The following is a 24,048-nucleotide window of genomic DNA, read 5'->3' as shown; positions in this document are numbered from 1 at the left end:
TTGACTGGTTCCTGAATCCCTTGGTGTATCATAAGGAAGGTGTTTGGTCACTAGTGACAGACACCTGAGGAGAGTGGCTTTCCTAAGTGCTTACTTTTCTCTCACAGCAGCCAGAGCCTGGGGCTGGTGTGGCAGCCCTAGACGTCAGCTCTTCCTCCAGCTTTTGCTTCTTCCTCACCGCCGTGCTGCTCTCACCCCAGGCTCATGCTCACAGGGTAGCTGTGGGAGCCCAGCCATGGCGCGTGCGCTTCATGCAGCAGAAAGGACGGCAGGCGGGCGATGGCTAGCTGTGTCTGTTACGCGCAGGTTTACCACCAAGTGGTATTTGGGTGTTGAGAGGAGGAGAGGAGGGGGATGGATCCAGAGCTGTCTGTCACACCGGATACGCAAAAATAGATACGAAACCGTCTCTACCTTCAGGAATTTACAGTCTGCGGAGAACAGATTGTAATGGTGAAATTATTATGATAAAATAAGCACAAAGTGATTGAAATCTCAGAAAGGAGATAACTCCCAACTGAGCTGGGAGGGAAATCTTCAGAAGGGGGGCTGATACTTGAACTGAGAAAGAAAAATAGATGTTAGAGAAATAGGGAAAAAATGGAGGAAATGTTGATTAAAATTGAGGCCAAAAAAATTGTTAAAATAAGTACAGTAGTTACAGGAGGTGTGAGGGTTCTTATTGCTGCGTCTGAACGTGAGTTGTACTGATAAAAAGATAAAGTCCCTTAAAAGGCAGGACAGACAAGAATTTCATTTGACATCTGATCTCATTTTTGTTAGGTTGTAAGAGTAGCTGTCAGAGTATTAAATATCAGGAAAAAGTCGATCCCATGTGGCATGTAATAGATTCACGTATGTATGATAACGGTTTTAAAACTTGTGAGAAAAAAAACTTGTGGGACTGACCATTTTGTGATGGAAAGAAAATTTTAAATATTACATCGGTCTCTCATTTCCTCTCTAATACTATCAAGTTACATCTTTAATGTAAATATTACAGTGAGTGTACTAACATTATGAACAATTGCTAACATTTTGAAGCATTTAGTGCCAGGCACTGTCTTGAAGCACATTACCTGAGCACTTGTCATTAATTTCAACTTGAGAAAAATTAACTGTATATGTAATTTTATGGGGTGTTATACATCAGAAACCAAGCTTCATTGGTGCTGTGCTTTGCTCTTGAGAATTTTCACCCCAGAAATAATATTCATATAACAAATAAACAGATGTTGGTTTATAGTCTTCCTTTTGTAGTAGGTGTCAACCGTACACCTTAGCCAAAAATATCAACATATAAACAGGCACATACCAGATGGGCCTATTTGTTGTTTAAATTAATTATTGTCATTAATGGGCTGTTAGAGAGGTGACGGTACAAATTCACTTACTATAACGTGTAATTTGAGGCTCAACAATGGCTATAAGGCAGACAGCCTAACCAGGTCACATGCGGTGGCTCTGTCTTCTGCCCGTGTAGATACAGCCTATCAGAAAACAGAAGGAGAGAGGAGGGCATATGAAAAGGAGACTGTCCTCACTTGTTGCCTTATCGGTATTAACTTGGAGGGAAAGGATGCTATTGCAGATTAGATTCTGAGGGAGAGGGAGAGGCTAGAGACAGAAGAGGTGACCACCTGATACTAATCTTGCTTAGAGTGGGGAACCAACAGACAGGAGCCAGAGTGGAGACCGGGGTGTTGTAAGAAGTATTAGTAGAAACATAACCATGAGAACAAAAACGCCAACTTTTTGAAATACTGAAAGAGATACCCAAAAGAGAGAACAAATAGACCGCATGACCACACAGAGAAAGATTATATACGTTGTGGGTGTGTGTGTGTGAATCAGCGTGACTCAAAGTGAAATAAGAAAAGTCTGAATATCATGTTTCTGTTTAAGAAGGAATTGAAATATATATATATATATATATTTTTATACATATGTGTATATACACACACACATGTTTATATACACATCTGTGTATACATATACATATGTATATATGTGGATGTATATCTTTATAGTTAAGACAATGGCAGGATAAAAATGTAAAAATAATTATCTAAAGAGAGTGATAGAGGGAATAGGATACAAAAGAGAGTGATAGAAGCTAGACTTTTTTGAATATATATTTTTTTAGATGTCGTTTGGGAGCCATGTAAATATTTTACATAATTTAAAAGAAAATTAAATTTTAAGGAGGAATCCCTAAAAATCAAGTAATGTGTAAAAAAGCAAACCTGTTTTCCTACATGGTGGCATGGCCACGCAGAGAAATTCTTCCAGGTGACTTTAAAACGCAGTAATTTGACTGTGTACATTTCTAGTGGAATACCCTTCAGAACAGAAAGTTAAAAAAAAAACAAACCTGAAATTGTTTTCAGTAGTCATTTTGTTAATTCTGGCACTGGTATCGTTATTTCATTGACTTGGTGATAAAGCAAATGAGTAACTCTGTTGGTATTTTCAGAATTGAAAAAGAAACAAAGACAGGAGGGTAATTAAAAATCCTGTAGTCCTGAATTTAAGGTTTTTTTTTTTTTTAAATAAATTCATTTATTTATTTTTGGCTGTGTTGGGTCTTTGTTGCAGTGCGCGGGCTTTCTCTTATTGTGGCGAGCGGGGGCTTCTCTTCGTTGCGGTGCGCGGGCTCTAGGCGCGCGGGCTTCAGTAGTTGTGGCACACGGTCTCAGTAGTTGTGGCGCGCGGTCTCAGTAGTTGTGGCTCACGGGCTCTAGAGCACAGGCTCAGTAGTTGTGGCGCACGGGCTTAGTTCTCCGCGGCATGTGGGATCTTCCTGGACCAGGGCTCAAACCCATGTCCCCTGCATTGGCAGGCGGATTCTTAACCACTGAGCCACCAGGGAAGTCCCCTGAATTTAAGTTTGATGATGAATGTGAACTTAAGATGTTTCTTTTCTTTTCACAAAAATACCTATTTCCTAGCCTTGTCCACTCAAAGGGCTAGAAATGATGATTGACCCTTAGTGCTCAGTCTCTAAATACCAGTGGTGCTTAGAGACCTGCTGATTCCCAGTCTGGGTCAGGAAATGGACGAGAAGAGCCTGGAGCATCAGGTCGCACTGGAAAGCAAAGAAGCTGCTAAGGGGCCCTGGGGTTTGGACTGCAGTGTTGCAGAGCCAGGGTGAATAGGCTCTCCCTGGAAACAGATAGGATGATTTCAGCATCAGTGGGGACAAATACTGCAATGGGTTAAAAACTTCACATATTCCTATGAGTCATAGGAATGCGTGGAAACATACCAAAAAAAAAACCTTTAGCGAATTTAGGGAACCAGACCATTATTTTTGAAACTGGTGAATAAAGAGAAATAATCAAATGTTTTATTCTGCCTTTCATATGAGCATATCTCAGAGTAACCAAATAGTTGCCAAGGGGAAATTTCTCTTTATGGAAGTATCCCTGCTGATAAATGAAGACGGAATATTACCAGCATCCTGTTGAAAGTGCACAGCCCACCTCTGAAATATTCTTTTTTTTTTTTTTTGAATTTTATTTTACTTTTCTTATACAGCAGGTTCTTATTAGCTATCTATTTTATACATATTAGTGTATATATGTCAATCCCAGTCTCCCAATTCATCACACCACCACACACATACCCCTCCCCACTTCCCCCCTTGGTGTCCATACGTTTGTTCTCTATGTCTGTGTCTCAATTTCTCCCTTGCAAACCAGTTCATCTGTACCATTTTTCTAGGTTCCACATATAAGCGTTAATATATGATATTTGTTTTTCTCTTTCTGACTTACTTCACTCTGTATGACAGACTCTGGGTCCATCCATGTCTCTATAAATGACCCAGTTTCGTTCCTTTTTATGGCTGAGTAATATTCCACTGTATATATGTACCACATCTTCTTCATCCGTTCGATGAGCATTTAGGTTGCTTCCATGACCTGGCTATTGTAAATAGTGCTGCAGTGAACATTGGGGTGCATGTTTCTTTTTGAATTATGGTTTTCTCAGGGTATATGCCCAGTAGTGAGATTGCTGGGTCATATGGTAGTTATATTTTTAGTTTTTTAAGGAACCTCCATACTCCATAGTGGCTGTATCAATTTACATTCCCACCAACAGTGCAAGAGGGTTCCCTTTTCTCCACACCCTCTCCAGCATTTGTTGTTTGTAGATTTTCTGATGATGCCCATTCTAACTGGTGTGAGGTGATACCTCATTGTAGTTTTGATTTGCATTTCTCTAATAATTAGTGATGTTGAGCAGCTTTTCATGTGCTTCTTGGCCATCTGTATATCTTCTTTGGAGAAATGTCTATTTAGGTCTTCTGCCCATTTTTGGATTGGGTTGTTTGTTTTTTTAATATTGAGCTGCATGAGCTGTTTATATATTTTGGAGATTAATCCTTTGTCCGTTGATTCGTTTGCAAATATTTTCTCCCATTCTGAGGGTTGTCTTTTCGTCTTGTTTATAGTTTCCTTTGCTATGCAAAAGCTTTTAAGTTTCATTGGGTCCCATTTGTTTATTTTTGTTTTTATTTCTATTACTCTAGGAAGTGGGTCAAAAAAGATCTTGCTGTGATTTATGTCATAGAGTGTTCTTCCTATGTTTTCCTCTAAGAGTTTTATAGTGTCCGGTCTTATATTTAGGTCGTTAATCCATTTTGAGTTTATTTTTGTGTATGGTGTTAGGGACTGTTTTAATTTCATTCTTTTACATGTGGCTGTCCAGTTTTCCCAGCACCACTTATGGAAGAGATTGTCTTTTCTCCATTGTATATCCTTGCCTCCTTTGTCATAGATTAGTTGACCATAGGTGCATGGGTTTGTCTCTGGGCTTTCTGTCCTGTTCATTGATCTGTATTTCTGTTTTTGTGCCAGTACCATAATGTCTTCATTACTGTAGCTTTGGAGTATAGTCTGAAGTCAGGGAGTCTGATTCCTCCAGCTCCATTTTTTTGCCTCAAGATTGCTTTGGCTATTCGGGATCTTTTGTGTCTCTATACAAATTTTAAGATTTATTGTTCTAGTTCTGTAAAAAATGCCATTGGTAATTTGATAGGGATTGCATTGAATCTGTAGATTGCTTTGGGTAGTATAGTCATTTTCACAGTATTGATTCTTCCAATCCAAGAACATGGTATATCTCTCCATCTGTTTGTGTAATCTTTGATTTCTTTCATCATTGTCTTATAGTTTTCTGAGTACAGGTCTTTTACCTCCTTAGGTAGGTTTATTCCTAGGTATTTTATTGTTTTTGTTGTAATGGTGAATGGGATTGTTTCCTTAATTTCTGTTTCCGATCTTTTGGCAGTTGTGTACAGGAATGCAAGAGATTTCTGTGCATTAATTTTGTATCCTGCAACTTTACCAAATTCATTGATTAGCTCTAGTAGTTTTCTGGTGGCATCGTGACGATTATCTATGTATAATACCATGTCATCGGCAGACAGTGACAGTTTTACTTCTTTTCCAATTTGTATTACTTTTATTTCTTTTTCTTCTCTGATTGCCGTGGCTAGGACTTCCAAAACTATGTTAAATAATAGTGGCGAAAGTGGACATCCTTGTCTTGTTTCTGATCTTAGAGGAAATGCTTTCAGTTTTTTACCTTTGAGAATGATGTTTGCTGTGGGTTTCTCATATATGGCCTTTATTATATTGAGGTAGGTTCCCTTTATGCCCACTTTCTGGAGAGTTTTTATCATAAATGGGTGTTGAATTTTGTCAAAAGCTTTTTCTGCATCTATAGATCATATGGTTTTTATTCTTCAGTTGAATATGGTGTATCACATTGATTGATTTGCATATATTGAAGAATCCTTGCATCCCTGGGATAAATTCCACTTGATCATGGTGTATAATCCTTTTGATGTGTGTTGGCTTCTGTTTGCTGGTATTTTGTTGAGGATTTTTGCATCTATGTTCATCAGTGATATTGGTCTGTAATTTTCTTTTTTTGTAGTATCTTTGTCTGGTTTTGGTATCAGGGTGATGGTGGCCTTGTAGAATGAGTTTGGGAGTGTTCTTTCCTCTGCAGGTTTTTGGAAGAGTTTGAGGAGGATGGGTGTTAGCTCTTTTCTAAATGTTTGATAGAATTCACCTGTGAAGCCATCTGGTCCTGGACGTTTGTTTGTTGGGGGAAATTTAATCACAGTTTCAATTTCATTACTTGTGATTGGTCTGTTCATATTTTCTATTACTTCCTGGTTCAGTCTTAGAAGGTTATACCTTGCTAAGAATTTGTCCATTTCTTCCAGGTTGTCCATTTTATTGGCATAGAGTTGCTTGTAGTAGTCTCTTACGATGCTTTGTATTTCTGTGGTGTCCGTAGTCACTTCTTTTTCATTTCTGATTTTATTTATTTGAGTCCTCTTCCTCTTTTTCTTGATAAGTCTGGCTAAAGGTTTATAAATTTTGTTTATCTTCTCAAAGATCCAGCTTTTAGTTTTATTCATCTTTGCTATTGTTTTCTTTGTTTCTGTTTCATTTATTTCTGCTCTGATCTTTATGATTTCTTTCCTTCTACTAACATTGGGTTTTGTTTGTTCTTCTTTCTCTCATTGCTTTAGTTGTAAGTTTAGATTGTTTATTTGAAATTTGTCTTGTTTCTTGAGGTAGGATTGTATTGCTATAAACTTCCCTCTTAGAACTGCTTTTGCTGCATTCCATAGGTTTTGGATCATCGTGTTTTCATTGTCATTTGTCTCTAGGTATTTTTTGATTTCCTCTTTGATTTCTTCAGTGATCTCCTGGTTTTTTAGTAATGTATTGTTTAGCCTCCATGTGTTTGTGTTTTTTACGTTTTTTTCCCTGTAATTCATTTCTAATCTCATAGTGTTGTGGCCAGAAAAGATGCTTGATATGATTTCAATTTTCCTAAATTTACTGAGGCTTGATTTGTGACCCAAGATGTGATCTATCCTGGAGAATGTTCTGTGCGTACTTGAGAAGAAAGTGTAATGTGCTGTTTTTGGATGGAATGTCCTATAAATATCAATTAAATCTATCTGGTCTAGTGTGTCATTTAAAGCTTGGTTTCCTTATTAATATTCTGTCTGGATGATCTGTCCATTGGTGTCAGTGAGGTGTTAAAGTCCCCCTATTATTGTGTTACTGTCGATTTCCTTTTTTATAGCTGTTAGCATTTACCTTATGTATTGAGGTGCTCCTATGTTGGGTGCATATATATTTATAATTGTTCTATCTTCTTCTTGGATTGATCGCTTGATCATTATATAGTGTCCTTCCTTGTCTCTTGTAACATTCTTTATTTTAAAGTCTATTTTATCTGATTTGAGTATTGCTACTTCAGCCTTCTTTTGATTTCCATTTGCATGGGATATCTTTTTCCATCCCCTCACTTTCAATCTGTATGTGTCCCTAGGTCTGAAGTGGGTCTCTTGTAGACAGTATATATGTGGGTCTTGTTTTTGCATCCATTCAGCTAGCTTGTGTCTTTTGGTTGGAGCACTTAATCCATTCGTATTTAAGGTAATTATCGATATGTACGTTCCTATGACCATTTTCTTAATTGTTTTGGGTTTGTTTTTGTAGGTCCTTTTCTTTTGTGTCTCCCACTTAGAGAAGTTCCTTTAGCATTTGTTGTAGAGCTGGTTAGGTGGTGCTGAATTCTCTTAGCTTTTGCTTGTCTGCAGAGCTTTTGATTTCTCCATCTAATCTGATTGAGATCCTTGCCAGGTAGAGTAATCTTGGTCGTAGGTTCTTCCCTTTCATCACTTTAAATATATTGTGCCACCCCCTTCTGGACTGTAGAGTTTCTGTTGAGAAATCAGCTATTAACCATGTGGGAGTTCCCTTGTATGTTATTTGTTGTTTTTCCCTTGTTGCTTTTAATAATTTTTCTTTGTCTTTAATTTTTGTCTATTTGATTACTGTGTGTCTTGGCGTGTTTCTCCTTGGGTTTATCTTGCCTGGGACTCTGCATTTCCTGGACTTGGGTGGCTATTTCCTTTCTCATGTTAGGGAAGGTTTCGACTGTAATCTCTTCATATATTTTCTCGGGTCCTTTCTCTCTCTCCTCTCCTTCTGGGACCCATATAATGTGAACATTGGTGCATTTAGTGTTGTCCCAGAGGTCTCCTAGGCTGTCTTCATTTCTTTTCATTCATTTTACTTTATTTTGTTCCGCAGCAGTGAATTCCAGCGTTCTGTCTTCCAGGTCACTTATCCGTTCTTCTGCCTCAGTTATTCTGCTATTGATTCCGTCTAGTGTATTTTTCATTTCAGTTATTGTATTGTTCATCTCTGTTTGTTTGTTCTTTAATTCTTGTAGGTGTTTGTTCTTTAATTCTTCTAGGTCTTTGTTAAACATTTCTTGCATCTTCTTAATCTTTGCCTCCATCCTCTTTTGGAGGTCCTGGATCATCTTCACTGTCATTATTCTGAATTCTTTTTCTGGGAGATTGCCTATCTCCACTTCATTTAGTTGTTTTTTGGGGGTTTTATCTTGTTCCTTCATCTGGTACAAAGTCCTCTGCCTGTTAAATTTGTCTGTCTTTCTGTGAATGTGGTTTTTGTTCCACAGGCTGCAGGATTGTAGTTCTTCTTGCTTCTACTGTCTGCCCTCTGGTGGATGAAGCTATCTAAGAGGCTTGTGCAAGCTTCCTGATGGGAGGGACTGGTGGTGGGTAGAGCTGGGTGTTGCTCTGGTGGGCAGAGCTCAGTAAAACTTTAATCTGCTTGTCTGCTGATGGGTGGGGCTGGGTTCCCTCCCTGTTGGTTGTTTGGCCTGAGGCAACCCAGCACTGGAGCCTACCCCGCTCTTTGTTGGGGCTAATGGTGGACTCTGGGAGGGCTCATGCCAAGGAGTACTTCCTAGAACCTCTGCTGCCAGTGTCCTTGTCCCCATGGTGAGCCACAGCCACCCCCTGCCTCTGCAGGAGACCTTCCAACACTAGCAGGTAGGTTTGGTTCAGTCTCCTATGGGGTCACTGCTCCTGGATCCTGATGCGTACACTACTTTGTGTGTGCCCTCCAAGAGTGGAGTCTCTGTTGCCCCCAGTCCTGTCGAACTACTGCAATCAAATCCCACTAGCCTTCAAAGTCTGATTCTCTGGGAATTTCTCCTCCTGTTGCCGGACCTCCAGGTTGGGAAGCCTGACGTGGGGCTCAGAACCTTCACTCCGGTGGGTGAACTTCTGTGGTATAAGTGTTCTCCAGTTTGTTAGTCACCCACCCAGTGGTCATGGGATTTGACTTTATTGTGATTGCGCCCCTCCTACCATCTCATTGCGGCTTCTCCTTTGTCTTTGGATGTGGGGTATCTTTTTTGGTGAGTTCCAGTGTCTTCCTATTGATGATTGTTCAGCTGTTAGTTGTGATTCCGGTGTGTTCACAAGAAGGAGCGAGCACACGTCCTTCTACTCTGCCATCTTGAACCAATCTCTACCTCTGAAATACGCTTGCAAACAAAAAACAAAACAAAACTGTGAATCTGATCAAGCCTGTAGTTCTAACTACTAATTTACAGGAAAGAGAAGAGACAAAAGGATATCTTAAATCACACCACTAGGATTCATTCAGTTAAAAAACAGATTGTGGGAAACTGTGCAGAACAGATGACTCACTTTTTTTTCCACAAATTGCAAGGCGGGAAAAAAAATGGAAGGGAATCTGTAGATTAAAAAGGATTTAGGAAACATATTAACCAATTGCAGTGTATGAATCTTATTTAGAGTTTGGTCTAAACGAACTGGGGGATAGAAGGAGACATTGGGATATTTGAGGTAATGTGAATACTTCGTTGATATTTAGTATTGAAGAATTATTGTTGAGAAAGGGAGAGTGAGTGAGTGGGTGGGCGGGTGGGGGCAAGGGAAGGAGGATATGGGGGAGGGGAAGGGCGCTGTGGTTTCATTCTTTTTTTTTTTTTTAAAGAGGAGTCCTTGTTTTTTAAAGGTAGATGTTGAAATATTGCTTTAAAAGAATCTAGGATTGTGGGTAGGGGGCTGTACGGAGTGTTACAGGGGGAACAAAGTCAGCCACGAGTTGAAGCTTGGTGATGAGTACATGAAGATTCATTCTTTCTTTCTCTCTCAACTTTTGTATAAGTTTAAAATTTTTTATTATGGAAAAATTCGAGTAAAAATCTGACCACGGCTGCTCCATAAGAATGGTTCAAAACAAAACCCCCAGTAACTAACATTATTTCCTTACAATCAAGTTTACCAGCCTTTTTTAAGTAAACTTTTCATCTTGTATTATTTTAAGATTTACAGTAAAGTTACTAAGGTAGTACAGAGGTCTCCTATACCCCTCACCCCCCCCCATTGTTCTGTTTTGTTTGTTTGTTTACTTATTTATTTAGGTTGCATTGGGTGTTCGTTGCTGCGCGCGGGCTTTCTCTAGTTGCGGTGAGCGGGGGCTACTCTTCATTGTGGTGTGAGGGCTTCTCATTGTGGTGGTTTCTCTTGTTGCGGAGCACGGGCTCTAGGTGCACAGGCTTCAGTAGTTGTGGCGCACGGGCTTAGTTGCTCCACGGCATGTGGGATCTTCCCGGACCAGGGCTCGAACGTGTCCCCTGCATTGGCAGGTGGATTCTTAACCACTGCGCCACCAGGGAAGTCCCCTCCCGTTGTTAATGTTTTACATTAATTACCACACTACATTGGTAAAAACTAAGAAACTGACATTGATACATTACTGCTAATGAAACACCAGACTTTATTTGGATTTCACCAGTTTTTCCATTGCAGTCCTCTTCCTGTTCCCGGATGTAATCCAGGGCACCACACTGCATTTAATTGTCATGTCTCTCTAGTCCTCTTTGGTCTGTGACAGTTTCTCAGTCTTTCCTTGTTTTTCTTGATCTTGACAGTCTTGACTCCTGGCCAGTATCCTGTAGAATGTCCCCCAATCTGGGTTTGTCTGCTGTTTTTCCTAAGATTAGACTGGGTTTATGGGCTTTGGGAAAGAGTACCAGAGAGGTTAAAGTGCCCTTCTTGTCACATTACATTGGGAGGTGCATGCTGTCACCATGACGTCACTGATGAGGTCACCTTCATTGACTCCACTGTAAAGTTAATATTTTTCTCTATTCTTTGGAAGCAGGTCACTAAGTCTAGCCCACCCAAGTGGAAGGGTGGTTTAAGCTCAGCTTTCAGAAGGGGGGATGGGCTGGAGGTCCCCAAGACCACCCCCAGGTTCATTGATTCACTCACAGGACTCAGTATGTGGTTGTACTGGTGGCTGAACTCTATTATGGCAAAAGGATGCGGAGCAAAATCAGCCAAGGGAACAGGTGCATGGGGAGACGTCTATAGGAAGCCAGGCAGAAACTTCCAAGAATGCCCCCAGCAGTGAGTGGTGACAACACGCGTGAAATACTGTCTCCCAGGGAAGCTCATCTGAACCTGGGGGTCCATGGTTCTTATTGGGGACTGGACAAGTAGGCACCCTCTGCCTAGCACGTATCAAAATTCCAGACTCCCAGAAGGAAAGAGGTGTCTTATACCTCCATGGGAGCTGTTTCCTGGTCAAGTTCCCAGCCCCCAGCCAAAGGCCAACCTTGCAGGCAGGCCTTTGTAAGGAGGAGGTCTCAGGCACTCAGTGTTAACTCTTTTCTGTACAGGGAAGTACCCACATACTATTACTTTTACCACACATTTTTAGTTGAGAAAAGTGGAATCAGATGAAAAATACAGAGCATAATAATAGAAGCTTTATGATGGTAAGAACAACAAAATAAAATTTAAAACCAGATCATTTCTTTCTTTGCCACAGTTGAAATGCATGGAGTCTAGGTCTCTTCTTGTTCTTTTAGTATTTCTCATGCCCATTTTTAAACATAGGTGTAAAAATATTACATTGCAACTTTATTTTTAATTTATTTTATTTTATTTATTTATTTTTTATTTATGGCTGTGTTGGGTCTTCGTTTCTGTGTGAGGGCTTTCTCCAGTTGCGGCAAGCGGGGGCCACTCTTCATCGCGGTGCGTGGGCCTCTCACTATCGTGACCTCTCTTGTTGCAGAGCACAGGCTCCAGACGCGCAGGCTCAGTAATTGTGGCTCACGGGCCTAGTTGCTCCGCGGCATGTGGGATCTTCCCAGACCAGGGCTCGAACCCGTGTCCCCTGCATTGGCAGGCAGACTCTCAACCACTGCGCCACCAGGGAAGCCCTACATTGCAACTTTTGAAGCATTTCATAATTTAAAAAAATGCCTCCAGGTTGTGACCTCATTTATTGCCAAATAATTAGAAGGAGGCTGTGTACATTTCAGTAGTAAGTAATAACATAACCAAAACCTGGGTGGAAATCCCAGAAAGTAATTACTAAGATTTAAGGCATAATATGTACTAGCCGTTTACTTTCTTTTAATAGGAAAAACGTGGTCTTCGAGAAATGCGAGTTCTTGAAAACTTGAAGAACATGATCCATGAAACAAATGAGCATACTCTTCCCATGTGTAGGGAAACGATGCAAGACAACTTAACCCAAGTTCTCCAGAGATGTAAGCCAGAGATTTTTTTATATTGCTTTATTTCAGATGCATGCTCTGCCGAAATGGATGTCCTTGAGTATTTGCTGGGAGATGGAGAGAGAATTCTTAAGCGGGAGCCAGGAGAGGGAAGTCACAGATAAAGTGCTTATCTAGCAGTTAGTGTGTGTTGCCCTTGATGCTAAAAGCATTCATCTCCAAAGCAAGATGGGTGCACAAGATAATCCTTCTAGGATGTAAGACAATCGAAACATTTTTTACCTTAAAAAAAAAAACTTATTCATAAGAAAAAGTTTGATGGCCAGTAATTAGGATATGAAATGAAGCTTCTTTTTCAAACAGGATACTAGAGTTTTTAACTAAAAAAAAAAAAAAACTGTCAAAAATGTTTGTGTTTTATCACTTTTTTCATTAAGCAAAATATTTTAACATGGAGAGATGTTTGCTTAAAAGGGTATTTATTAAACTATAAAATAAAAAGAGTTTTATTAGTAACTGAGTTTAAAATTAGAGGTGTATCAGAAACCCCGGGCTTCTGGGATCCATATTGACACTGTTCAGTTTGTCCAAGGACAGGTGATGCTGGTAGATAGCGATGGAGGGCAAAATGAAACAGTATCTTTCTGGGGAGAAAGCAGAAAGCAAAACTGGAGAGTAATGTAATGGCCTGTGAGGGAAGGTAGCAGGGGGGCTTGGTTAATGGCTGAGTTAGCTAAGAGTATGTGTGCAAGTCCAGGTTAGCCTGGGTCCTCTGATGCTCAGAGGAGCTTGGAGAGGACAGACCTCCCGCAATCACATTTGGTTTCTTTGAGCAGAAGAGCAAAGAGTCTAAAATTGACTTCAGGCTTTGCACGGTAACTGCAAACACACCCTTGCTTCGTTCATACCATCACTTCCTTAACCTTGACAAGCTTTCTAGACATCACAGTAAAAGTAAAACTCAAATTATTATTGATGAGAATGCTTATGTTTACTTTTGAGATGTGCTTATAACTTTCCTTGTACACACTTTGAGTATATAAAAATATATTGGATAAAACTTAGTAAGAAAAAGAAAACTGTGAATGGTTATTTTGACTTGTTTCGTTCTTGGGCCAAAGCTATTTCTGACGTGAGGCCTCATGCTAAAAGTATAGTCTTCACAATGAAATAGAAAAGTTTTACAGGTAACAGGGAATCCAGACTGTAAATGTATTCTCCTAAAAGAAAGAAATAAAGCACACAGAATGTGAAGTAATAATGAAAGTTTTAACCTCTGAGGACTACCTTATTGTTCGCATTAGAGACATGCGGTGGCTTTGGAGTTAATTCTGCTGCTAGAAGCAGGAATGGCTTCCTCAGTAAGCTCCAGCCTAAGTATTTCCTTGTAGCTATTATCATGAGCCTCACGGGGATAATGGAGATAATTATCTGCTTGTAGAGCCAGTGCAGTTTTAAAAATTGGCCTGGGCCCAGCTGTTGTTCCTGCAGGATTTCATGTTTAAAAACTTTACATTTTGAGCCATGGCGCTGGCTTGCTTATAAGTGACTTTATCTAGGCAGTATACTCTGATCTAACTAATACTTTACAAGGTTAGTGACAGTTGAGTTTTGTTTTGTGCCTGTTAGTAGGTCTGTCTCATTTATCTCTTCTCTGCATGTTTGAGGGCTGAGCTGGGAGTGTGGTCGGCTGAGAATCTTAGAACTCGGTGGTGTGGATCTTAAGCTATTGGTCGATCGTTGTGCACGAAACTGAGCAACTGTGGAGCATTAAGGGGGGGACGTCTCGGATTGTTTGTATGGAGACGGTTACAGAATCCTAGCTGAGTGTCTTAGCATTGGATGAGCAGAGGCTTCAGAACCAAAACTCACCTGTGGTTCCTTAAAAAACACAGAAAGTAAGTGAGAGCTCTAGGAGGGTACATAAGAGTAACCCGTAAAGTACGTTTTTCTCATCCTGAAGACACTGGTTAGTGTCTGTGTTCTACTTATTATTTATTTCATAGACTCGTAAGCTTCACCAAGTTTGTTGTCTCAAGATCTTGCTTAGTATTGAGGACCCAGCCCTTGATTTTAGAGGGTTAAGAAGGACAGAAAGCCTTTAGGTTATTCCTCATTCAGATTAACTAAGTTTTAAGAGCAGTGACTTTATTATTTATTATTTAAACAAAAGGATATATGTCTAAGTAATAAGAAAGTAGAAATAAAGAAGAAAATAAGAAAGAAAGAAAAGCAAGAAATCACTTCAATTGCCTAAAGATAACCATTGCTTTTTAACTTTGGTGATTATCATTCCCGACATCTTTGTATATATCCAAATAGAAGGATGGATGGAGGGGCGGTAGCTGAATGAATAGATGGGAAGTTATGAGGGGGAGAGAGAACTTTTGACAAGAATGGGATCAGACAATTTTTAAGTTAAGGTAATAATTTTAAATTTTATTTGAATTTATGAGAACAAAATCTCAAGTAAAATTTAAGGAAATACCTTAAAATAAGTATTTATTATAGAAGATAGTAGTTACTAAAAGATCATTCAAAGAAAAATAATTATAAAAAAGGTACAGAAGTTAGAGCCGTGTTATTGTTTCTGCATTAATTAGTCGGTGTGAGATGGAGGGGCCAGGACTTCTTACCTTCCCTCTTGCCTCTACTCCCCAACGTCTCATTTGTGAATTTTAACTTTGCTTACAAATGAGGGTTTATAGTATTTGCTTTGGGCTCTGCAGTAATAATGTTGCCAATTGTTTATTTGGTCTTAGACTATTCAATTTCTTTCCATTTTTTGATTTATTTTTAGATTTGTAATGCTGTTATAGTTTGTCTCCTTAGCTCTGCAATCTCATTTTTCATGTTTGATCTCTTTTAATAAATTCATATTGTTATTTTGTGTTACAAAGTACCTGTGGAGAATTTTATTAGATTTTCTTTCAGAATGGATGCTTTGTCTGTCTTATCTGTCTTTCCCATATTGTATTCCATTCTCCCTACCCCCCTCATCTGTTTCTCTACAAATTAAAGCATATTAAAGTTATAAGAATTTTGTCAATCCATTTTCTTTCTTTTTTAATTTTTGATATTTTATTTATTTGGCTGCATTGGGTCTTAGTTGCGGCACGCAGGCTCAGTAGTTGTGGCACACGTGCTCTCTAGTTGTGACGCGCGGGCTCAGTAGTTGCGGCAAGCAGGCTTAGTTGCCCCGTGGCATGTGGGATCTTAGTTCCCCGACCAGGGATTGAACCCACATCCCCTGCATTGGAAGGTGGATTCTTTACCACTGGACCACCAGAGAAGTCCCAGTCCGTTTTCTTTTTCTCATTTTTGGGGGGTTGGAGTGGTTATGGTGAGGTGAGGAGTCTCAGTTCTTTATAGACTCTGTGTTCCTATTCTTGGCCACCACTTTCTTTTGTTTTTTTTAATAAATTTGTTTATTTTTTTATTTTTGGCTGCATTGGGTCATCGTTGCTGTGTGTGGGCTTTCTCTAGGTGCGGCGAGCGGGGGCTACTCTTCATTGTGGTGCACGGCCTTCTCATTGCGGTGGCTTCTTGTTGTGGAGCACGGGCTCTAGGCGCGCGGGGCTTCAGTAGCTGTGGCTCGCAAGCTCAGTAGTTGTGGCTCGCGAGCTCTAGAGCGCAGGCTCAGTAGTTGTGGCGCGTGAGCTTAGTTGCTCCACGGCATGTGAGATCTTCCCAGATCAGGCCTGGAACCCGTGTCCCCTGCATTGGCAGGCGGATTCTTAACCACTGCGCCACCAGGGAAGTCCTTGACCACCACTTTTCAAAGTTTAAATATAATTATATAATTCCTCGTTGTTCAGTAAATGATGGATTTTTTTTTACCTTTTTAAAAAACTGTTTATTTTATAAGGTACTTAGGGGACTAAGTTTGTCTGATTTTGCTTCACTCTGCCTCTGTAGCTAGAAAACTTTAAGAACTCATTATGACTTAAAATACTAATTTTTAATGGCACTTGAGTAGTTAGATTTTTTACCTGTATTTTCCTCATTGACCATCTTAACTGTGTAAAGTAAATATTTATCACCCTCTTCCCAATACATTTATAGTTGCGGAAACTGAAAGTGTTTTAACATCCATGGTTCTCCCTAATAGTTGGAGGAACCGCCATGCAGACTTAGTCCTTCTGCCGCCAGAGCTCAAGCTCTTTCAACTTCAGAATGACGCTTCTGCGGGAAAGGTCATAAGGAAAGTCCACCTTTTCTACGGGATTTTCTCCTACAGCACAGGCCCCTCCTCCTCAGTCTGCTTTGTTAGTTTCCACTTCTCTCCTTGACTTCTGACATTGGGGTCCCCTAAGGCTTGGTTCTGGGACATCTTTTCCGTCTGTACACACTAGTTGTTCATTGAAATGAATGAATGAGAATTCAGCCAACATCTGCTCCGAATACCAAACCAGAGCTGCTTTCTTAGGTGTGTATTTGCGGTTTACACATATGCACTGTGACAGAATGAATTTGTTTCTGTTTTATGTGAGGACATAGGGACAGTGTTAGCTGTTGTATGTAACAATTACTGTGTGTGGTGCTAATCTCCTCAAGTAGTCTTTTGGTTTAGAGAAAATAATTTGATGAATTCTTAACTCCTTAAAGTCAATATAGTCTCCTGAAACACTGAGACAGCAGGGGAAATGGCTTCCTACTGAATCATGAATGACCAATATGTGGTGTAGAAGTGATAGGAAGGTTTAGATAAATGGCCCTTTTCCTCTTGGGGTCTCTACTTGTGAAGAAAGGGGAAGAAAGGGTAGTTGGGTGATTTTCTTAGATTTTAGAAGAGCAGATTTCATTAAATTCAGAAAGCAAACCTTTTTTATCATGTGGATAAAGAATGAAAAATTTCAGGGACTGAAATTTCTAAAAATGGATATTCTAAGTACAAAGATAATCCTGATAAGGAACTAAAGTGTGCCTTTGTCCAATGTGTTCTAATTAAATTTTTAAAGTATATAACAAATGACAAAATATAAATGTCATAGTCCTGTAACTCTTCTTTTAGATTAAGCCCAGAATGATGTGAAAATGATGAAGCACCCAAAGACCACAAAATGGATTTTTTAGAAGTTATGTTCAGAGCCAAGAAAAAAAGAAATACAGGAAATGATAGAACCACCACTCGGGAGAGATGATGTAATATTAATATACCACAGAAAGAAGGCAGAGCTAATCAGCTCCTATTTTGTTGTGTTTTCAACTTTTCTATTAGAACAAACAATGATTGGGAACCTTAATTTTTAGTACTAAAGTATTATCTTTGATGTGACTAAAATGAATGGTTACTGATAAAAACATGACTTTTTAAAAGCTGAATCCTCCTCTTTGCCATACTCTCTCAGGGAGGGGCCTAACATTTTTCTGAAAGAGAAGTCACAGCCCCTGCCCTGTATGGAACTTTGAACTTAGGGCTGGGTTGAGTGGGGTAGAAAGGCGTAATTGTGAAACAACTGGGTAAAATTGTTTAAGCAAATGCAAGGTAAAGTGGTAGGATATACACATACCAGGTAAAATAATTTCAAATAAGAGAAAATCCTTATAGGGAAAGGATTCAACTGGAGGGCTTTATGAAGGCACTAAACCTTGAACTGGGCTTTTGAAACATGTAAACATTTTAATTAGAGGAAAGGAATAAGGAAAGCACTTGCAGTAGGGAGAGGACAGTGCATAGAATAATAGCAACAGTAACATTTCTTGATTGCTTACCATGTGTGAAGAACTGCTCTGAGTGGCTTTTATTATTAATCTTTCAATTATTTTTAAGCATACTGTCTACTGCGTTATCTCATCCTTTTCTCATGTCCATTCTGAAGTCCTCTTATTAGTTGTTATGTTCATTTTACAAATGAGGAACTAAGGTTCTGAGAGATTAGGAGCAGCAACAGTAGCACCTGGCACATAGCAAATGCTCAATAAATACCTGACAAATAGCTGAATGAACGAGCAAGCAAACAAGCCCAAGGTCAGTCACACATGTAATTAAAGTTCAACTCGAGGTTTGACTGAGGAAGGCTGACTCTTAGCCCGCACACCAACCAGCGAAGTAAGTGAAAATGTTTGTGTACAGAAATAAAATGGATCCGGTAAAGGAAGAGGTTTGCACGACTGATGGATTAAAACCAGTTTCATTGTTGAAATTATAAGAGGAGGTAGAGCCCTGAAGGTAAGAGCCAAGTCTTAGGGTCAGGGGTCTGATTTTAAGTCCTGCTTTCTGTGCCTGTTAGTCGTATTACCTCCTTGAGTGACATTTCACTGCGTTATGCCTAAGTTTTTTACAGATGACAAAAATCTGTAAAATGGGATAGTGATCCTCACCTAGTAGGAAAGTGGAATTAAGAGGAGTAACACATGGAAAGTACTTAGCACAGTTCTTGGCACATAGTAATACTCAGCAAATAACTACAATAATTATTACTAGCAGTTTTAAGTCATTAAAAAGGGAAATGACTCAAAAGAAAGCAGTCCAGAGAAACCTGAATCTGGCAGTGGCAGCCAGGATGAATTAGAAGAGGTGAGAAGAACAGTAGAAAGTCGTTGAAGCATTCTGGGTATCAAGTCCTGCCTGCAAGAGAGCAGGGGTACCAGTGAGGAAGAGGCAGGGGAAGTTAATCAGTCAGAGAGACTCTGTAAAGTCTCCATCCATCAGAATGGAATGATACATTTATCAGGTGTTTTATATCTTTTTAGAGAATTCTGAGGTCATTGATGACAACTTATCATTGGAATTAGTGCTAAATGCCCTTGGCTTGCAGCTCAAAGCTCACAAATGAGAGTGGTTCTCATTATGACATCTTGAATACTTTTTTTCCCCCTTTTAGCCACCCTACCATGACCAAAATAATACCAGCTTTTTTTGCATAGTTTCTTGAGATCTAAAACAGTCCAAGTGTTGTTTTTTGTTTTTGTTTTTGTTTTAATCCAGGTAAGTTTCTCCTTGAACAAGGGCTGCTGATTGAAAACCCACTCTGTTTTATTTCAGTGCAAGCAGCTACTGACTCGGTCTGTAGACTCCAACAGAGGGAACAGGAGCGAAAAAAGGTAAAAGTGGATCATTTGGATAATGGAGGCTGTAACTCCAGGGCTTTTATTATCATCATATTATTAGCAGTTGCTTTTGATTTTAAAAAATTCTCTGAATTTGTTTTCTCTTATGCAGTGATTTTAAAAGATAAAAAAATGGCTAATTCATTGAAGATGTGTTGAGGAGGTGTGGTCACATAATTGCACGATCTGTATTTTTATAATTCAAATTGCAGACCTCTTTTTCTCCTTTTCAACTTTTCCCTGAAAGTGGTATTTGTCTCTTAGAGGGGAAAGAATAGGACTTTTACATGGAACAAAAAATACCCACCAGATTGGAAATATAAATCTTCAGGCCTGAGGCCTTGAGTATATTATGTATATTTCTTCTAGAAAAGGAGGCATTCATGCCTGTGGATGGGTTCTTTAATGAATAGTCATAAGAGTGTGTGAATCACTTGCTGGGTAGTGCTTTGCTTATTTGAATTATATCTTAACCAAATTCAGATGTGGAAAAACAGCACAAGAATTTAAGTTCCTGTAATAATTTGGTGTTTTAACTTACAGTTTTCATAAAGTATTTTTATAACTTTATTGTTCTAAACTAGTGGGGGTACACTTGTTAAGAAATGCTGAGTCACTCTGAAAATAATGCCTTTTTGCGTGTTTATGTCAACAAGTGTTACTATTTCCATTTTTCCTGAATGTGTGGTTTATCCATAATAATGGTACTGATCTGGCACTGTAAAAAAAAAATACGAACCTTGCCCGAGTTTAAATTTCTCCACCGTTTGCTCAACTCTTAATGTTGATATAAATTTAAAAATTCAACAATTTGATGAATCAAGCCTTACTGAAGAGACAGTTAAGCCAGGTGGGAAGGCTGCCCGAGAGGAACAGGATCCCAGCAGGCCAGGTTGGGAAGCAGGGCTGCTGCGAGAACACTGATAACGTGGCAGGGCAGAGCCGTGGGCAGGGAAGTTGGTGTCGGGGTGCAGTGCTTGCACAGTGTCCGGAGAGCACGGTGGGGACAGCCATGGGGGGCTTCAGTGCGCCATGCCCAGCTGGACAGCAGATATTTTTTTAGTCTCTGCTTGGCTAGGTGCCACTGGGGGTGAAAGATTTTAATTTAAGTTTAAGGTAGTTCATACATATAGGAGCTAAAAGTCTAGGAGTCCCAAACCACTAACGCTAATATAATGTAGGATAAAGTAAGGGCTGTGATAGTTACAAAGAACTTTGCACGATCTTGGCAAGAAGTGTAATTTACTAGGAAGATAGTGGCATCCGAGCCCAACCTTGATCAGTGAGTGGGGAATTCAAGTGATAGAAGATGGGAAGAAAGATACTGTAGGATAAGGGATATAGTGGAAGCAAAGGCAAAAGATGGGAGAAGTCAGTGGTCTCACGGAGCTGGTACGTAGACTGTCTAGATGGATGTTTCCAGAGAGGAGTGTAGAGAATCAAGCATTCAATGTTAAGCAATTTGTTGTGGAAGCACCAGGAACATTCCTGTGTTTGAGAATCAGAAAGACTTTTTCTGATAGAACACTGGCTGTGCTGGCTGTTACTGGCTGTAACTTATGCAGTTCTCTTGGCTTTCAAAATAAAAATGAGAAAAGGGGTGTTTTTACGTGAATATGCACTCACATGATATTGGTCTTTATTTCTAAGACATTCTCAGGGCAGTTATGATTCTGATAAAATGGCAATCCCTGTCATTCTTAAGCAGAACTAACCTAACATTAAATTATAATTGGGATAGATGGTTCCTCTTGTCACTTTGAACTTTTTTCATGTTTGGTGTATTAACTGTATGTAAGTAGGAAAATTACCAGATTGGGTAAAAAATACCTGGTGTCTTCTGTTTCTGGTACTTGCCTTTATTAGCTAACTGTATGCCCTTGGACAAGTCCTTGAGCTTCAAAGCAAATACTTGTTCTACTTACCTGATAGATTGATGTTCTACTTACCGGATATATTGTGTTATATAATTTATGTGAAATAGCTTTACTTTCCAAATGTCAGGTGGCTTTTTTTCCCCACCACCTCGATCATTTGTTTAAGATGCAGGCAATCACTCTGGATAAGAGCCCTGCTGTGGTCTGTAGGGTTGGTGAAGCACTTGATTTTCTAAATTGAAAGATACTGTCCCTTGGTTTAAAAAAAAAAAGGCCTCAAGAAATAATAAAGCCCTTGGGGTATTTTGGTCTTAAATATATTTCTTATAGGTACTGTCTCAGAGAATGTTATTGAACTATTTTTTTTATGGAATACACATTAAAAATCAGTATTTTAGAATATATTGAAATGTAGTCTTTATTTCTTTTATTAGTGCTTATCTAGTTAGCAGAACATTTGAAATACGGATCTTTAAGGTCTTTTTTTTTTTTTTAACTGCCATATCTGATTTTGCCAAAAGTTCGTGTGGCAGAGGTTTCAGACTACATATATGTAAGACAAAGAGGTAAAGTTTAATTTCTCATCTAGCAAATATGTACAAAGCAAAATTGACCTCTAGCTGCGTTTTACAATCTAATGTTAATTGTTACCTCGGTTATTCTGTTGGCTACATTTTGTATATTTGAATGGCTCTCAGAACAAAGAAAGATGGGAGTAGTAATGGAATAAAATAGACTATTGCCATTAATCATTCTTTTATGTCAAGACAATTTGTGGAATTCTGTGGGAAGTAAGTTATGATAAACGTCATTCATCCAAATCACATTTCCCACAATTGATATCTAAAAGTACATTCAGAAGAACAATAAATGCACATTCCCCAGTTATTTGACATATGTCTTAAAAACTGGTAACTAATACAAGTTGCATATTGGGCACTAGCAATAAGAGTAGTGAAATGAAAATACAATTGGCTTATAAACTTCACTGACTTAAATAAGCTGTCAAAGGCAGATGATGAGCTGATTAGTATCTCACTGGTTTAAACTTAGGTTCACGCACAGGCATCAGCTATTGAAGTTCTTTTCAACCAGACTAGAGATTATAATAAAGTAAACATGAATCCTTTGATTCATCTTGTCCACAGATATTTATTAAATTCAGTTTTCCCTCTGTATGATTTTTTTTTTATGAGAGCAATGAGATAGCATGGTTTATACATTTTTTCTTGATAGAGTTTGAAAATGCAGGGTAATGGATCAGTACAATCGGCCCTCTGCATCCACTGGTTCTGCATCCGTGGATTCAACCAAAATATTTAAAATGTATATTTTTTAAATTTCAGAAAGTTCCAAAAAGCAAAACTTGAATTTGCCACATGCTGGCAGCTGTTTCTATAGCACTTACACTGTATTTATATAGCATTTATATGTATTAGGTATTATAAGTAATCTAGAGATGATTTAAAGTATATGGGAGGATGTACAGGTTATATGCAAATACTGTACCATTTTTATAAGGGACTTGAGCATCCGTGGATTTTGGTATCCATAGTGGGGGGGGGGGTGGTCCTGGAACCAAAAACCCCATGGATACCACGGGATGACTGTACATAATATTCTAAATATTTAAAATAATTACTGGCAGTTGTTATTCTGATACTTCTTATTGAAGTAAATACTTTTTCATTTATCTGTGTAAGGCATATGTAAAATTAAAGGCACACGTATTGCTGACAGATGTTCCAGAGAACCTTTTAGACATTAGTTGCTTTATTCAGAGTTTTCCCTTAGACCAGGGGTTTTCAGCCTCTGCACTGCTGACATTTTGGAGCCGGTAGATCCTCGCTGTGGAGTCTGCCCTGCGTGCTGTAGGGTGTTTATTAGCAGCATCCTTGGCCTCGGCCCACTAGATGCCAGTATCACCCCCCCCCAACTGGGTTGTGATAACCCAAAACCTGGGGGACAGGAGCCTCAAAATCACCCCCCGCTGAGAATTACCGACTTAGATTAATGCGTGCAAAAATGTGTTTTTATTATGTATCCATGAGTTCATTTACAGACCTGGTGCTAGACACAGTTTGCCTTCAGGATTGACTTCTCTTCAGATGTACCTCCAATGGGACATAAGTAAGCTGGGTTATTATTACTATTTCTTTCTCTGTTGTAGAAAGAGACAAAAACCATTACAGCTAATTATTTTTGGTACACAGTTATAGCTCATTAATAAACTTTCTCTTTATTTTCTTTTAAAGTTAGCATTTTCTTTTTTATCTTGGGAAAACAAATGTATCCACTTCTTTGAGTATGCAATTGATTTCATTTAGGAAGAACCCTCTGGAACTCGATTTGAATTATTTTTATTGTGATAAAATACACAGATATGTCGTTTGGGAAAGTATTAAACATAAGAATAAGTCTGGAAGAAATTCATAAAAGTCACATTTCACAATGAATTCTAGAAATTGTAATACTATCTTTATTTCTTTGGAAACCATTTTAGTGGCTCCCAGTGTGCCCACAGTATAAAAATTTTAACTACAAAGTGAAACATACAAATTTAAGTAAAAAAAAAAAAAGTAACGTAGAATGATAGATTTGAACTAATTCAGGTTTTATTTCTGCAGTTGCTCCGCTGGATCATTTTTTATTTTATTTTATTTTTTTAAATTTTATTTATTTTTTGACTGTG

At 38.9% G+C, this 24,048-nt stretch overlaps 1 protein-coding gene across 3 annotated transcripts in view; it reads left to right on the top strand.

The window, feature by feature from the left end:
* The window catches only part of BLOC1S5 (biogenesis of lysosomal organelles complex 1 subunit 5), a 78,873-nt gene that overhangs the window by 8,883 nt on the left and 45,942 nt on the right, over positions 1-24,048 (top strand). For 2 of the 3 annotated variants that reach the window (XM_059937884.1, XM_059937886.1), the window contains exon 3: positions 19,415-19,473. In XM_059937884.1, the coding sequence (XP_059793867.1) occupies positions 19,415-19,473 (59 nt within the window). Of the gene's footprint in view, positions 1-12,329; positions 12,460-19,414; positions 19,474-24,048 lie in introns of all 3 variants that reach the window. The other variant, XM_059937883.1, reaches the window with a different exon arrangement.

The sequence above is a fragment of the Balaenoptera ricei genome, chromosome 11 (assembly GCF_028023285.1).
Source record: "Balaenoptera ricei isolate mBalRic1 chromosome 11, mBalRic1.hap2, whole genome shotgun sequence".
Classification (NCBI taxonomy): domain Eukaryota; kingdom Metazoa; phylum Chordata; class Mammalia; order Artiodactyla; family Balaenopteridae; genus Balaenoptera; species Balaenoptera ricei.
The sequence above is the reverse complement of the archived record's forward strand: the minus strand, read 5'-3'. Positions and strand labels throughout refer to the sequence as shown.